The sequence below is a fragment of the Anas platyrhynchos genome, chromosome 5 (assembly GCF_047663525.1).
Source record: "Anas platyrhynchos isolate ZD024472 breed Pekin duck chromosome 5, IASCAAS_PekinDuck_T2T, whole genome shotgun sequence".
Taxonomy (NCBI): Eukaryota; Metazoa; Chordata; class Aves; order Anseriformes; family Anatidae; genus Anas; species Anas platyrhynchos.
This window is the reverse complement of record NC_092591.1, coordinates 62,949,492-62,966,924: the sequence shown is the minus strand read 5'-3', so window position 1 is coordinate 62,966,924 and position 17,433 is coordinate 62,949,492. Positions and strand designations below refer to the sequence as shown.

General features: G+C 38.9%; 1 protein-coding gene across 5 annotated transcripts in view; it reads left to right on the top strand.

The window, feature by feature from the left end:
* The window catches only part of SCUBE2 (signal peptide, CUB domain and EGF like domain containing 2), a 41,382-nt gene that overhangs the window by 11,421 nt on the left and 12,528 nt on the right, over nucleotides 1-17,433 (top strand). For 2 of the 5 annotated variants that reach the window (XM_027461435.3, XM_072039372.1), the window contains exons 6-17: nucleotides 61-177; nucleotides 1,068-1,157; nucleotides 1,548-1,664; nucleotides 2,679-2,801; nucleotides 4,240-4,356; nucleotides 6,479-6,601; nucleotides 7,063-7,179; nucleotides 7,852-7,938; nucleotides 8,628-8,732; nucleotides 9,960-10,115; nucleotides 10,479-10,682; nucleotides 16,663-16,833. In XM_027461435.3, the coding sequence (XP_027317236.3) occupies nucleotides 61-177; nucleotides 1,068-1,157; nucleotides 1,548-1,664; nucleotides 2,679-2,801; nucleotides 4,240-4,356; nucleotides 6,479-6,601; nucleotides 7,063-7,179; nucleotides 7,852-7,938; nucleotides 8,628-8,732; nucleotides 9,960-10,115; nucleotides 10,479-10,682; nucleotides 16,663-16,833 (1,527 nt within the window). The remainder of the gene's footprint in view (nucleotides 1-60; nucleotides 178-1,067; nucleotides 1,158-1,547; nucleotides 1,665-2,678; nucleotides 2,802-4,239; nucleotides 4,357-6,478; nucleotides 6,602-7,062; nucleotides 7,180-7,851; nucleotides 7,939-8,627; nucleotides 8,733-9,959; nucleotides 10,116-10,478; nucleotides 10,683-16,662; nucleotides 16,834-17,433) is intronic. The other 3 variants (XM_027461436.3, XM_072039371.1, XM_027461438.3) reach the window with 3 other exon arrangements.

The following is a 17,433-nucleotide window of genomic DNA, read 5'->3' as shown; positions in this document are numbered from 1 at the left end:
ACACTTTCTTTCAAAGATGCTAGAAGCGCTTGTGAGATCTAACATATATTTTCTTCCTAGTAACATGTAATCATGGAAATGGTGGCTGTCAACATACATGTGATGATGCTGATAATGGGCCCATTTGTGGGTGTCACCCCAAGTACATCATGCATATGGATGGGAAAACCTGTCTGGGTCAGTACACAGAGTAGTAGTTTTCTGTTGATGACTAACTTGAGTGTGGTTTGACATTGCTGTGTGTGTATGACTAATACTCCTATTAATAGCAGAGCTAGAAAACACCAAGGAATCCCAAACTAAGAAACCTGCTAGTACACAAGTGAGTTTGTTGGGTCCAGGTGACTTATGCTTCCATATATAGGTATCTACCTCATACTGCTGCAGCCTGTAATTAGTGCTGGTCCCTCTGAAACACAAGGCTTGTTACCAACCAAAAAAGATTTCCTTCTTTCCAGGACATTTTAGATTCTTTTTTTTTGTATAGCATGAGCCAGAGAGTGTAACCAAGCTGTGCATGCATTAAAACCAGAACTCTGAATTCAATTAGAGTACAGTTTTTGTAAGGCAGTTATCCAGTGAAGAAAGCACTTAAGACCTATAAAGTCTTCCAGTCTCTGGAAGACTTTGTTGCCTGTTGATTGAAATCAAATGCTCAGGCATAACTGCCTGTCCGTGCATTAGTCGGTGATAGATGATGACAGTGTGCTCTTAACAGAGCAGTTTATGACAATTCAATTAGTTCTTTCATCTTGTTACTGTTCACCACATCAGTAGTGCATTTTCTGTTTTATTAATCTTGAGAATACTGAAACGAGTGGGAGTTGTAAGGAAGCAACAAAAGCAAAATACTCTCGTGGCTTTGACTGGAGGTTCTTCATGGCTTTCTTTCTCTCTTTTTTTTTTTTTTTTTTTCCTTTTAAATTTTATTTCTGCCTAGTTAGCTCCAACTGTCTCCAATAATTTAGTGCATGATGTATCTGTTTGCATTTCTGTATATACTGAATATCAGATGAGATTTCTGGTCAAGGCACTTTTGCTCATTTCTTTTTTCATGCTCCTTACAGAGAGGGAAGAGGCTGCTGTTGAAATTCCTGAGGGAAACACTACAGCAGGAGCTGATGTGGACAAGAGGGTGAAGCGACGGTTGCTCATGGGTAAAAAGTGTTTATCCAAAATAACTTGGCTGTTTGCTCAAACCTCTTATGTTGAAGAATTGTTTTTTTAATGTAACCATCGTAGTTCTGGACTGAATCCTTCCTGAGATGCCCCACTCCCTTTTCAGGACAGAATATTATTCCACAATGTATAAGAAAACGCATTCTGAAACTGAAACTGGAAATAGAGTTTTAGCTTCAGTGATGGGTTACACCTAGAAGAGCATAGGGAGCATAGGCCCATTTTGCCAACGCATGTATTTAGCAGTTGCTCATATATATCAGGCTAAAAGTAGCTGAAGAGTGTTCTTGGAACTGTACCTTGTATCGTCATGTGATATTTCTTACCATTACAATGTCTCTGAGCAAACTTTATTTATTGTTGGCTAGAAACATGTGCAGTTAATAATGGTGGCTGTGATCGTACGTGTAAGGATACATCTACTGGAGTTCACTGCAGCTGTCCTGTTGGATTCACGCTCCAGTTTGATGGGAAGACATGTAAAGGTGAGTTTTGTACTCCTGGACATGTGTGTTGTAGCACCATGCTGTAAGGTACTCATCTCCTAATGAAAGTAACACAGTATTCAGAGGGAAGCTGGTATGAGTAATGTGGTCTGAGAAGCGGTGCAGCCATGGGAGATGCATGGCTTCCTTGTGAGAACATTCCGGTGTATCACATGCAGAAGTCTCTGCTGCTCTGCCCTCCCTCCTCACCACTTGCCATTCCCTCACCAAGATGGCCTCATTTTTGAGGGTTGAGAAGAGGCAATATAAGTAGGTCTGTGGTATAGTAGAGTTCAGTACTGGGAAATGTAGGCTTGTCGGTTCTTAAAAGCATTCAGTCCCATATTCGACTATATTATCCCCAGTCAACTGGGTGCTGTAGATATTTGTAAGTAAATAACAGAATGCAATTCAGAGAAGACTGAGTAGAATTATTTATGCTGGTCCAAGTAGCTCTAAGGGTAACTAGAGTACTGGCAAGGAGAAAGGGGATGTTTAGGTAATATATTAGGACATATTTTCCTATAATTAAATATTCAGACTGTTCTGCTAGGCAAAAATGATGGAATCCCCATGCCTGAGTCAATTAATATTAGATAACTCATTTTAATGTTGGCATGAAAAGGATAGGATAGCTCAGGAAGTCTATTCTGTCTGAGATTTTGTCAGGGCTTAGGAAGAGGGAACTCAGAGGACTTTTAAAAAGCTAAAGCCTCTTAGAGAATGTTTAAGTCAAAATGTTTCCAAACAAAAGGTAGGGAAAATGTCTTTTGTGAATACATTTACTCAAATGTAGCTGAAAGCAAATTAGCACAATCATGGAATAGAATGGGCCAGGTCATTCTTAAGATCTAGACCTGAACTTGCTCAAGATTTGTAGCAGATTTGTTATGTTTTGTTTCTGGGATTCTCCAGCCAATTGGGTATGATTATTTTCTGTCTTTGTCAGTGAAAGTATGTTGAATATATTCTATTTATTCACTGAAGTTTTTAAAATTATTATTGTTTTTACAGATATTGACGAATGTCAATCTAATAACGGAGGCTGTGATCATTTCTGTAAAAACACTGTTGGCAGTTTTGATTGCAGCTGCAGAAAAGGATTCAAATTATTAACAGATGAGAAATCTTGTCAAGGTATGTGCACTGGAGAGGCAATAAAAGTAGAACAAATCAGCATGGCTTGGACATCTACCACAATGATGAAGTGATAATGGACTCCAGAATTTCCATGCCTTGCGTTTTCGTGTGTGTGTGTGTTTTTCAATTTCTGAAGCAGCTGTTAAGTTAATGCTGTTGTTTTGATACTATTGTAGGAGGTATGTTTAGTGTCATAGTGAGATATTATCTGGAAGCAGTGCACATAGCATCATATTAAAAATCTCTTGATGAAGATAATGCTTTTTTTCCCCCTTCTATTAATGATCTTAAAATAACTTACAGGGAGAAATGAAGCCAATATTTCTACATCCATCCTAAAGACTATTTCACCATTGCAGCAAAATAATGTTTTGCTTAATGGGACATTTAAATGCTATGTGTTCTTTATTTAAAGAAAAAAAGTAAGTCATCTTATCTGTGAAGTGAGAGGCTTGTAGACATAGATGGGAATAACTATTCCCTACACCACTATGGAAACATTTGATTTTTAGGAAGACATAAATTTCTACTGTGAGATTTACAGAACATATTTGCTTTATTGTATAACGGTGTGTACATACAGATTGAGCAACCTTGTTTAGGCTGGTTAAGTACATTAAAAAGTAATGATCAAAATGGTGTCTGTGGCTTTGGCAAAGCTACAGTATGAAACAACATAAAGTGGATCAGTGAGCTGGGCAAATGAGTAATTCTGTTTCTAATTCTGTTTCTTAGACAACTATTTGACATTTAATGATTAATTTCAGAAAACTAAACCAACCAACAGAAAAAAAAAAATCACCTGTGTTTTTGGCATGTTCTTGTCCTTTTTAGGTTAGATGTAGGACATACCAAACTTAGTATAAAACTAAAGGATTTTCTGGATTTTTTTAAAATAGAATTGGTTATGAGTTTATTTTAAAGATTTACATCTCCCTTTTGTTTGTCACTCCTGTTACTTTCCCTAGATTGTTTCAAAAGTGGTAGCTTGAAGTGCACCCAAGACCTCAATGAAAAGAAGTATGACGTTATGTGCCAATAATGTTGATGGGAACTTTTTTATATCTGGGAACATTGCTATATAGCGTGCTGAATGTACTGTCACAGAAGTTTTAGGTGCTTTTAATGATAAGCCAACTTTTCTTAACAAAATAAGAGTTTCTGCCAGCATTTCTTTTCCTTCAAAGCAGAGGAGTAATGTCTTTTAAACATAATTGTTAAAACGTAGCAACAGTTTTCATATTTGCCAAGAGAAAGCTTGTTTGGCAAACTAATTGGTCTCTTAGAAGTTGTCATTTCTTGTGTTGCATTATTTACTTCAAAAGAATTTGCTTAGTTTACTTAAATCTGCACATCTCTCTGTCCAACTTCGTTATCTCATAAGTGCTTCCTTTTCAGGCTGAAAGATACTAATGCATCCCTTTAAAACTTGCAGACATTGATGAATGCTCTTTTGAACGGACATGTGACCACACGTGCATCAATCATCCAGGCACTTTTGAGTGTACTTGTAACAAAGGATACGCTCTCTATGGCTTCACACACTGTGGAGGTGAGTTATAAAGGAATACTGCAGGCCACACTCATAGAGTGCTATTGCCACAGGTCTAGTTAGTGTCTGTGTAGGACGTGTGCCTATGTATATACATAAGGCATTCAAGGTAAATTTAAATCTTTACTGTAATAAGGAGACACAGCAAAAGTGAAAACTAACCTAGTTCACTTCTGTCTGTGCTCAAATTATTTTCCCTTCCCAGCCAGCATTCAGAAAGCACCTGTGACTATTAGAACAGATGCATTTTATACCTAGACGTGAAAGCTATGATTCGACCTATTTTTCATATGCAAAAGTCTCATCGACTTCAATGAACAGTGAATTGAATAGGACTTTTAAGAACAGGGTGCTCTGGATGATTTTGAATATTACAATTTTGCAGGTTATCCTTGTGCATATTGCAGATTGTTATATGACTTAGATTGGAGCTTTATCTGATGCAGTACCATTAATTTACATTGGCCAAGAATGATATTCCTAAATGTTTTATTACTTTACTACACAAACAGTTCAAGAAAAGAGAGGAAGATATTGACAGATTGGGTGCTAATTTTCTCTTCGTAACATATAAACTGTTCAGATGCTAATCCTTGTACCACAGTAACTCCTTCATTTGCTGACAATTGTCACAGCTGGTAGGTGTACTGAGTGTACACCTTCTGAGCTATATGGAAGAAGCCACTAAATACTGGAGATAATAGGATGCCATTGCCTGCGTAATCCTACCAAAAAGTCAGTTAAAAGTGAGGATTTGAGCTGATTTTGTAGTATCCTAGGCAGTAGTACCAATTTTAAGGTGTTCCCTTCTTTTTTCATCATTCTTCTGTTGCTCGTTCCTACTCCTGCTATCTCAGTTCTGCTAGTAGAACGTTTTTCCCCTGAAACCAGTTCAGTTTTGTCATCTATTTCATAGCATTTTCTCCAAATGATTATCTGTGTCAAGAGGGAAACAAGTGGTAGGAGAAAGCACTGACAAGTACTCCAATTACCTCTTGGATACCTTCAGTTGCACAAACTTTCTGGGACTCACTGAGTCTCCTAAGGGATTCGTTGGTGGTAGCTTTGTAGGTTTATGTGTAATTGTCATAAAGCTGAAGGAGACAAGCAGCTATCAGGGTGGATCCAAGAAGCAGAGACATCAAACTTTGCATTTCCCTTTGTTGACGTTGATTCAATTCCTGTCACACTATTTCTCCAGCCTGTCGAAGTCCCTCTGAATAGTGGCACAAACATCTGGTGTATCAGCCACTCCTCCCAGTTTTGTGTCAGCTGCAGACTTGCTGAGGGTGAACTCTTGTTCCATCATCCAGGTTTAATGAAGAGGATAAATAGCCTTGGCCCCAGTATTGACCCCTGTGGTACACCACTGGTGAATGGCCTGCAACTGGACTTTGTGTTACTGTTTACAACACTTTCAGCCCAGAAAATCAGCCAAAGATCGAGAAGTCTTCCTGGAAGTAGTAAGGGAAGGAACTGCCATTTATTGCTGTTCAGCAGAGCTCAGGATAATGCAATGGAAAGTGTATTCTGCATCAGCAAGCAACAGTGCACCAAAGGCAGTTAGTGTTGTTGGTAGTTTCTCCACCTCTTGGCCATTACTGGGCTGGGCAAGGCCCATGAAATTGGCTAAATTGACTAACTGGGATTGTGGTGATTCAGTGGTGTTATTTGCACACTTGGAATCAGTGTTCTACGATAGATGTATCTATCTGAGCACTTTGGAGGGTTGGCCACTGTGAATCTTGTCCACATTGTCTGTCTTTATTCCAAAATGGAAATATTAATTAACTAGTTGCAGTGCAATGCAGACTTGATCTGGTGGTCTTTTCGTTAACTTGTTAACATATTGCTGCGGCTGGAGATATTTTTTTTCTAATATGTCATTCAGGGACATACCTGACATCTCCTTTCCCACAACGTTTGATAGATTTTGACACTCACTGAAGGATTTTGATTAAAACAAAACTATTTCAGGGTGGGTTTCCAGATGGCATTCCAAAGACCTTTTCTACACCCTACTAAGAGGTATTTTTGTACAAATTTATCTAGTTGTGTTAGTAAGAATGCAGGACTTTGGTAAAAGTTATTTTAAAAAACTATTTTTACCTTTCCTCTATAGACATTAATGAATGTAGCATCAACAACGGTGGTTGCCAACAGCTGTGTGTGAACACACTGGGAGACTATGAATGCCTGTGTCACTCTAACTACAAATTGCACTGGAATAAAAAGGATTGTGTTGGTAAGGTGCCTAGCAGATACGTTACCACTCCTGAAATGTTTGAAGGCCACATGGTTGTAGTCAAATCTGAAACCTTGATCTGCCCAGTTAAGTGGTATGAGTCAATGTTCTCTGTATTCTGCTTTACTTTTTAATCAGACATGATGGTACTGAAGTTTAAACTGGTAAAAACAAACCAAAACCAACCAACCAAACAAAAAACAGGAGATACTTTGAGGGACTTTGATGTTCTTTCCTCTGCTTTTATCTATGTCCTTTTGTTTCCCTGCATGAGAGTTTGCTGATGATCATGGTGGGATCCTCCAGTGGTTTGATTTTGCTTTCTTTTTCTGTCTAAAGAGCATATTGATTTCATGGGTGTTCTCTGGTACCATCTACATAAGAAGCTGCATGACATTTTCTTAGTATTGCATATGTAGATGTTTTACTTCTCCCATGAGTATTTGTTTTATCCTATTTAGAATTAAAGGGGCCTTTGCCTGCTAATGTGTCACCCAAGGTATTGCTGCACTGTATTAAGAGTGGTGGGAGTGATAGATGCCTCTTAAGCTGCACTTCGGATGTTCAGGTAGTTTCTGGTAAGTCCAAAAAAAACCACAGCCTACAACCAAAATCAAAACAAACAACAACATCCCAAACCCAACAACAAACCACAAAAACAAAACAAAACCTGCGAGCATTTAATTCCATAGAGAGTGCAAGAGTAGCAAAGCTTGTAACCCTCATGGAAGCCCCAAGAAGTAGACAATCAACAGAGACTATTCCTCTTGCACTATAGATAAAGGACCATATCCTTGTCAGTGTTCCAGGAAGCCCCCCTTTTCATATCCTTTATAGACACTCTACCCTCAGATTCCCTTCTCATGACAACTGTCTTTTTGAAGCTGGAGAGGACAGGGCAGAATTCTCTGTGCTCCTTGGGCCATTCCTTAATTGGCCCTGAGAGCTGCTGCTGAATGGCGCGAAGGCATTCCAGCCCTGCATGGGGTCTGAGCTTCTGCCTGCACAGCCCTTCCACCCCTCAGGACACAGCCTGCAGATCCATCTGGTGCTTGTTAGACAGATGATTCTTTTCTTCCTGAACCCTTTAGATTGCTTATAAAAAGACAAACTTGAATGTGGAGTACTTTATGAATAACATAATTGAAAAAGGTGATGCAGATCATCAAACGAATGTCTTATAAACTATGGGGGTCTTCAGTCTGTGCACAAAGCCTATGTCTTTACTGTCTGTATGGTCTGTCTGTTAGGAACACAAGATGCTTACACCCTCACCTGTGGCAGCTCATCTCAACTTAAGAAAAAGCAGCAAAATACAAATGCATCCACTTGGCTGGGTAATTAGATTTACTGTTGCATGATTTGACTGATTTCTTTCATTGGGTAATTGAAATAAGTGTGTTCTGTTGGCTTTCCTTCTATTTTTCCTCTCCATTTTACTCCCTCTATTTTTCCTTCCTCTTCTTCATGATTACAGCAGAAAATTCCTCTTGTACTGCTTCATCAGCATCACCCAGACTAAAACTTAAGAATAATGGAAGAGAAAAGGATCAGTAGTGAGATGAACAGTGAGACTAGGAGTGTCATGCCTCATTTTAGACATCCAAATTGGGCAGTGTTGGCAACTTACAGGTTCTATGTTGAGTTGTTGGTCAATGGAGTTTAGAAAGCATTTGAAGCTAAAGAGATAAAAGGTACTATTTTATATAAACGTAAGCTACTTTTCTGAATCTTCTTGATGTGAAGTATCTCTTTTGATTTCAGCCAACATTTATTTGATTTTACACAGAAGCACATCTGGATTTGATCTCTGTCCATATTTGAAATCTATCACACTTTGTTCCCATTCCAATTGTGAACTAGCTTCACAGCAGCAGGAAGCTGGCATCTCTTTAGGTGTTCTGTGATGACCACTTTTCACTTTATATATACACATTTTTTTGATAACATCATTATGATGTCGTATTAGGGTAATCCAATTTTTCTACTCCTTTTTAACATAACATTTCATTGTTTCTTCCTGAAGATATTTCAGCCATCAAGATAAGCGTAACCTTTAAATTAAATGAAGGAAAATGTAGTTTGAAAAAGACTGAGATGTTTCAAGAAGGTCTGGAACAGATGATACCAGGTATGAATATAAAAATGCAGGTAAGCAGGTTAGAGCCATAGCTCAGGGGTTATAAAGTGCTTTCCTGATGTGAAGTGTACCATAAATAAAGCTTAGAGAGCTGCAGACTTTCTTCTCCTTATTAGCCTCATGAATCATACTCCTTCCCAGCCATGGTTTTTGTAGTACTTGCTTCAGGTGACAAGGACTTCCCTGTGACAACCTAACAGTTTGCTATGAAGGTCCTTCTCCTTTTTATTTTTTTTTTGTATGACTGCCAGTAAATTGTCAGTAAAATCAAACATACTTTTTGTTCTTTTCAATTTTTTTTCTCTCTCTCTCTAACCCTTCTTTCAGTTCATTCATTTCTTCCCTGCTGCTTACTGTCTGATGTCTCTGGGCCTCTTATGATGACTCTGTTGCTAAAGGGTTATTCCTCTTTTCTGTTCTCTTCCTCATACTTCAGCAGCCCCAGATGGTGAGGTCAGCTCTTCCGTCTGTTCTAAGACAGAAAGTATAGTCTGAGAATTTACAAAGTCAGCAGAAAATGAGGAATATATATACTTGAAAAAAAAAGTTACTAAATAATACTATGAATCAGCATGTCAGTTTGTTTGTCCTTAGAAGAGTAACAGTGATAAACTATGCTAGATACTCTAAAGAGTATATGATCCAGAACCAGAGCTTATTCTGGATCTTTTTTTTTTTTTTTTTTTTTTTTTTTTTTACAAATAAATATTGTTTCCTCACTGAAACCCTGCAAATGGTCTTCAAACGTCCTTTAGATGCAGCCATGGCTTAGTTTAAACACCCTTATAAGCTAACATGTTTTTAACATGGCTTGTATGAATGCAGAATTTTTTCCCTCAGATGGTCTGTCTGGTGCAGGTAGCATCATGGTTTTAAGATGCTTTAGATAGTGCTGAAGCAATTCAATGGCAGCTAGCAAAATCCAGGGAAAGCAGGCTGAGCACTTCAGCCAAGTTCTAATCCTAGCAGCAAATCATGCCTCTGACCACTGCAGCTGTAGAGTTTTCACCTGACAGTACGTCCATAGGTGCACTGGAATCACGATTCTACGTGAGGATACACCAGCTGAGAAACTGGACAAACTATTTGTTTACTGGCAAGTGGAGTGAATCACTTGCTCCCCTTGAAGTTTTTGTGACAAAATATGCACTGAATATTAGTGAATATCTAATAACGTAGCTGGCCAAGCTTTTGCTTCCTTTAATTTTGTTCATACAGAAAGACATAATTCACTAACGGAGAGATTGCACTATGTAAACCTAACATGCAGCTCTGGCAAGAAAGTTCATGGAGCCGTCAGTAGACTGCCAGCAACTAGAGAGATTTTTATCACTGTGGACTTTGAGCTTGAAACAAACCAAAAGGAGGTAACAGGTTGGTTGGAAAATAATCCAAGGTGCGATTTGAAGCTTCTTACAGTTTGCTCTTTTCTGTTTTTTTTTTTTCCACTTCTTCATTTATGCAAAATTATAATAAAAAGTATCTCCTGTTTTGAAAGTTAATTTTTCTGCTTCCAAAAAAGTTGAGAGATGGGAAAAGTTTCTAAGATTAAAAAGCTGTCCATGGATTAAAGTCTTCTGGTCTGATTAATTTTCTTGAAGCCTGATGGTGTTGTCCTTAAGGATTTCAGACTTGTTCAAAGAAATTACTTTCTCAGTGATTGGCACTGACATTTTGCATTGGGTAGACTTTTGTGTCTGGTCACTAATAGCAGATTGCATCCTTGGTACTTTTCAGAAACATGTGATGTGCGCTGTGCACGAAAAAAGACTGAAAAGAGATTTCGTAAAACCATTCGAACTTTACGGAAGACAGTCAACAGGGACCAATTCCGTGTTCGTGTCTCTGGCATGGACCACGAAGTGGCCAGAAAATCTCTCAAGCTGTCAGAGCCACAGCAGTCATGTGGTGTAGGACAGATACATGTGGGTAACAGATGTGGTAAGTAAATGTAAATTAGGAACAAACCATCACATGTGTTTTGGCTTTGCCCAGGCCTGGTGAGCAGGGAGGGGATCATGGGAAGCTTCTCCAGGAGAGAGGAGGGCTGTGTGTGATGTAATTAAGTTAACTGTTTGTGCTCCTGATATGTGCCTCTCTCTATGTATTGTTGGCAATTGCTGTATGATAGTGTAGAATAAGGGCTCAGTAAGCACTTTAATAGGGATGACACAAAGTCTACAGTAAACTCCAAGGGTTTTCCCTAGGAGTAAACTTGGGGTGTTAGCATCAGACATCCGTGCCTTGAGATCACCGGTGTTATTTATAGAACACCACATTTAATATCTAGTGTAACACTGTGCTTCTGAACTTGTGAAAGTTTCTTATCTTGCTCGTTCCAAATAAAAAGCTGAGCAGAATTTGATACAGCCACAATTCTCTTTATTGATTGAGCTCTGAGTCTTCATGATAAAGTTTGAACTTCATGGAGAAAAGGGATTTTCTAGGCCAGTACAGAGAAAAATCTTAATTATCATGGCACTAAAGGGCACCACCATAGTGCAGCCCACAATAAATGCTTCTAAATCACAAAAGTTAAGGAGAAGGGTCAGATGTTATCTTAACGGGGACCTAACAACCGTGACAGCTAATTCAGGCTGCACAGGGTATGTAGCGTGTAAGTGGTTTTGTGAATCGGCAAGCCTTTAAAATGCTTGTCAGGTTGAATTAGTACGTCTTCCAGCTGCAACCCATTCAGGCTTAGAATAGATTTTCAAATTTTGTTTTGCTAACTCTAGAAACTTGGATTCATAGAACAGAAAAATGAATTAGTGTTTAAAACATCTGTGCGAGCAAGCAGGCATAAGGAATTACTCAGGAATTCTGTCAGAAAAAGCTGTAAGTTTTGATATTTTTTTTTGTGGCATAGTAAGTCTGCAAAACTTCAGAGACTTCATCAAGCTGTGTTTACACTGATATTTTCAAACTGTTGTATCTGCTGCTGGAGGAATCGTTTGAAAAATGTTCTCTCTGTCCATTGTACAGAGCACAATATGCTTTCAAGCCCATTTGTAATTTTGTCTGAAAAAAACAGCAATGTGTAACCTAAAAAATAGTGCAGGTAAAGGAGACAAATTTTTCTCTGGGTCCATTTGCTTTCATCGTCAACTAATGTGAGTTGCAATTAGGAAATGGACCAACAAGAAAATGACAAAAAATATTTTTAGGTAGCCACAGAGCAAATTTATTTTCTTATTACAAATGAACAGCTTATGTGGCATTTTTGTCGTGTTCAGAGAGAAAGAGAGCTTTTGGAGAATGCCTGGGAAACTTTAAGGTCAGCACAAATAGCCTGTGTACGGCAGAAGTGATCAGAGACACTGAGCATATGAAGATAACTGTTTTGAAGAGGAACTTGTAAAAGTCCAGATTCTTCTTTTGCTGAGATTGGTGCCACAGTTGACCCTAAACATCTTAACAAGTACTGGTGAGAGCAGTGAATCTAGAAAGCTATGATTGCCAGTGTGTATCATGCCTTGTGGTTCAATTTTCTTATGGCTGAAAAGGTGAAATTGCCAAATGAAGCTTATTTTTTTTAGCTGAACTGTTAAGGCTATATCCTAGTGCAGGTTTGCTCTGATCGAGCAATTCCACCACACCTTTTACTTGCATAGATGCTAACATCTTTCTCCTCCACTTTAATGTTCCTCACGTATTTACATTAAACTTACAGAAACTTAATACCTTTAAAACTTCTCTACATCCTTTGTCAAATTGCTGGAAGCTGGACAGAAAGTTCACTGGTTGCTGAGGGCACATAAAAGTACACATAGAAGCAGCACTATTACATACGCCTCATTTCCTTAGAAAAACTGATTGTCCCAGTGTGTATGGTAAAGGCAGCACTGGGTGGCTGCTGCTGCTGCTCTGACTGCTAGTCAGAAGGAGCTAAGAAATAGACTGGGGAGATGAGAATGAAGTGGGAACAGTGTGGAAGAAGAGGAAGAAGCTAGCTCAGGGATGTGTGTGGAAGAGCAGGATTTTTTCCTTTTGTCTTGATTTGATGGTTTTGCACAACTGCTGAAAACTTCTGGACAGGTGTGGCCTTGTTTATCTAGATGTGCTAACGATTCTGGTGAGAAAGTGACTCCCTAGCAAGACATACCAGGTCAGCAGATGGACTCAGTGCAGCTGGTGGATGTGGTCTCAGGACAGGCAGAGAACTTTGGCAAAAGGATTTTGTTCAGTCTGACCAGAGGAGCAGAAAACAGTGAGGGGGAATAAGTAAGTTTAAGAACTTACAAATCTTCTGTGATACAGATAGTAAGTGAAGTGTAGGTTTCAGTTCACTTTTTAAAGCAAAATACTTGGAATTTTGCTAGGCTAGGTATAGTTTTATTGATTCAGACAGTCTTGGACAGGCCCTTTTTCTGTGGTGAACTTCTACTGGTACAGCACTGTCTGAAACGTTAATTGCATTTTAGCAGTGTAAAAGGAGAAGTCTTGCACATGCTCTGACAGCTTTTATCATAAGTAACTGGCCTGAAATCAAAGCAGGAAGCTAAACTGCATTTGGTTTGCACTTCTGGTGTAGTAGTACTTTGCCTGATTTCCCCGCTTTAACTCCTAGTGACTGCAGTGGGACACACCGCTGAATAAAAGATCTAGAGAGGCACCAGGAACAGATTAGACATGATTTCCAAGGCAGTTCATCATCCTTCATAGGCTGAATGGTTGCATGTGTGTCTGCTGTTCCTTAAGCATTTGTTGATAGTAAAAGGGAATTCACAGTGGATTCCAGGCACTGGTGTATTTTATTTCAAATTTGCTATTTAACATACAGTTCTGTATGAAATTTTCTTATGCCTTTGAGGTCCAAATGTTGTATTTATCTACCTTGTGAAGTGTGAGCTCTGTGCAAATGAATAATTACATTTAGTATCTGCTCACATTGTTTCATTGTCTGAAGTCCTGAGAATGACTTCCATGGAGCAGCCTGCAGTGGGTCTCTATTCACGTATATCACAGGAAATGCATGTAGCAAAATGGAAACTTCATCAACCTTTCCAGAGAGTTCTGGATTTTTGCAGCAGGGGTATGATCTTTCCACACTGAAGTAAATCTTATCTTTAAAAATATACATGCTACTATATATAAAGCTACATGCTACTTCAAGAGGAGAAGATTTATCTTGGGGAGAATGCAATTTCATTCATTAATCTTGTCTACAGGTATTCATTCTCCAGTATGAGCTAGACTTCAGGCAGGTATAACAGCCAAAGACCAACTGTTTAAATACTGACAATTCCTTTTCAGAATCTGCTTTACTACTAACATAAATGCTGAAAGAGAAGAAATAGGTATCTACTGGGGCCCTTTGCCCACAGGCATTTTCCACTGAGGGAGAAGCAACACGCAAGTTATCTGTGCTTTCCATCACTTAAAACACTGTCATACATTGATCATGCCTCAAGGAGCTGAAAGTATGCCTTGCTCTGTTTGGTATTTTTGTGTTAGATACATGAATATTTTCATACATGGAGGGAGGCAAACAGAAATAACATTCTCTGAACTTGCTGTATACAAAGACATACAAGCATGCCCTTGCTGCAGAGTTACATATGGATTCATCCATTCATGGAGCTGTCACTTAGGAGAACAGTAAACAGGAGAGCAGTTATCCCCTTAGTTTAGAGGATGTAAATAAAAGATAAATATTTCATACAAAACAGTCTTATTAAAGTTTAGATATAGTATGATACTGGCATTATGAAAGCACATAAAAACATACTGAAACAGAAAATCGAAATGCTGCCTAGCAGTTCTCACAGTTAGTTGTATTTCCACGCAACAGAGAACTGTAAGTCACATTTTTTGTTTTTATAAAACTGACAAGAAGAAATAAATCATCAAATGTGGGAGAGAGCTATCTGTATGATACTGTGCTTGCAGCCATGGACTTAAGACACAAATCCTTAAGATGTGTAACCATCTCATGTAACCTAAGTGTGTGAACTGTTAAATTACAATAACCTAAAGGATGCTGCTTCAGAATTGATTTGCATGAGTTGTTGGTCATTATCCTTGTAAAGTCAAAGCATGAATCTTAAGAAAAAAAATGGTAAAATGGTGGATCTTGACCTCCTTTATAACGTTCACCTTCTTAGCCACTGCGATACTACAGCATTTGTCTAGAGGAGCAAACACTCAAAGGCTACTGTGTTGAAAAGAGAGGAAGAGCCTTTAAGTGTCTTTGTAACTGTTAATCCTTGTTCCCTGTGCCCCCTTCTTTTCTTTTCTTGTTTTTGCATCAGAAAAGCTTTCACTTTTTTCCCTCTTTTTTTCTAAAACAGCTGCATGAGATTCAAGACTTCTTTTTAATGGGCATTGAAGACAAACAAAGACAGTGGCAGCAGAAATCAAGTCTACTAGAGGCAATTGGTTCTTTTGTTCATTTGGAGAAAAACAATCAGGTTTCTGAAAAAAGAGCCAAGACAGCCAGTGGAATTCTGATTTAATGTCATTATTTGCAAATCTTCAGATCTTGTTTTGAGTGGGTATTTCCCATGTGTCAGGAAGGACGGTTCAGTTTCTAGTTTTTTGAAACAAGGCCCATAAACATTTTCAGTTTCACTTAACCAAATGCTGTGACAGGAGAAGTTTGAACTCTTAAAATTTTGTTGTTGGTGGTTTTGTTTGTTTGTTCTGTTTTTATTATGTTGTAGCTGTTGTTTTGTTTTCTGAGAGGGTTCATTTGTGTCATCCTAATTTCATGCACGGTCAGTCCTATGGATTTCTGTGGGATGATTTCTGCGTTTACACTGTCCCTATAATTGAGTACTATAATTGAGCCTATTGGTACTGTAGTTGAGCCTAACACCAGGTCTGTTTGTTATGATAAACTGGGTCCTGGTGGGTGCTGTGAGCTTTCAAACATGCTTTCCTCATTACCCCTGCTCTGTGCTTGAGTTGGGATTGTAGATGAGCGGTCTGTGTTTGGAATTTCTCTGAGTCCCCTCTCTGGAGAAGAACTGGGAGCAGTTTACAGGGAATGTGTTGTTGGCTCAAATTGTGCTGCTAAGAAAAGCTTGGTGATGTAGTCATGTAAAAGAAACCAACATATTCCTTAGACCATAAACAACTAAATCTGTATCCTGCGAACCAAAAGCCCATGGACGCACAGGCCAATTGCTTGTCCACTTGGACTCCTCTGCTAGTCTGGTTTGCTTCCTGCAGGCTGCTGTTGCCTGAACACAGATTCTTACTTTTAAGCAGTAATTCCTACTGAAAGAGACAGGTAGACATCACATGGCTTTTTTTTTTTCCACGTTGGACCAGCCTGTCCTTTCCTCCCCTTACTCTTCAGCTATCAGGCTTTTCTCTCTTCAATTAGTTTACAACTGTAGGCCACCACTCTACAAAGCTTATTAAAGTTGGTTTTGGATACCCCATTACAGTGTTGGTGGGGTACCTTAGCTAGACTTTTCTTTTTTTCTTGCTGTTTTCTTTTGGGAGTTGCCACCTTTTAGGAAAATCAAAATTAAATTCTTGAACTTGTCTGTACAGGTCAAACAGAAACATTTTATTTTGGCTCAGGCTGACTTTATGCAGTTCTGTCTTTCACTGTCTTGTTCCTGTGTTGCTTTGTGGGCACTGTCACAGTCACAGATACAGTTCCTGCATCACAGGGGTACCCTGTGCAGGTAAAAGATAGCACGAAAGCAGTTGAAGTTTAGCTCCTGTGCTGCTTAATGGACATCAGGTTAACGCCAACAAAGCTGAAATGAAATGTCAGACTTCTTCATGCCACAGAAACTGCCAAATTGCAGTTCTGACACTTAGTCATCTGTAATGCTTATGCAAACGTAGTCCTTGTATCACCTTGTACTTAAGATAGTAGTTTAGCTGCTTGACCATCTAATTTGGCTTTGAGCCCACAAACTCAAAATGTTAGTGACCTGATATTTTTTCTTGTTGCTAGTTAGCTGCAGTGTGGGATCATACTATGATGGGGAACGAGAAAGCTGTGTTTTATGCCCTAATGGAACTTACCAGGATGAGGAAGGACAAATAACTTGTGACTCTTGCCCCAGTTCTCAGAATGCTGGAAACCAAAAATTAGCTGGAGCTCACAGTGTGTCTCAATGTGGAGGTAAGGCACAGAAACAGACCATCCAATGCTTCTGCCCCTTCTTTCTCTTGCTCTTAGAGTTAAGTTGCACAGTGCCTGAAAAGATGCCCCATGTTCAGTGTCTCAGTGATGTTCAAGGAGAGCTTCTAGTGCTTATCTACTTGATGCAAGTTTCCAAAAATTGCAGATTTTGAAAAATAATTCTGAAATATTTAGATCACTTCCATTTTATTCCACAGGGAGATTTTCAGTTTTACAACATGAGTTTTCAAGGCAAGTGAGATGCAGATGGTAAAGTTGTCAAGAGATCAGATGGCATAGATTCTCAGATGTAACATTTTCACATAATGGTGGTGAAAATGATGGGGAAAAAGGTTAAGTGAGCAGAGCAGAGGGCAGACAGCCCCTAGTGAGTCTGCTTAGAGGATGGATTGACCATAGCTCTTTTGTGGGGAAGGAGATTTGCACTATCTTTTTGTTGCTTCTAGGTTTCTGAAATCGGTAGCCACCTCTCAGAATCCCCTTTACTAACCTTGATTGTGTTTCCTTGTTGCAGAATTGTAAATAGTTTTTCCTTACTTTACTAGGATTGTTACAGTGAAAGCTTTAATTTGGTCATGT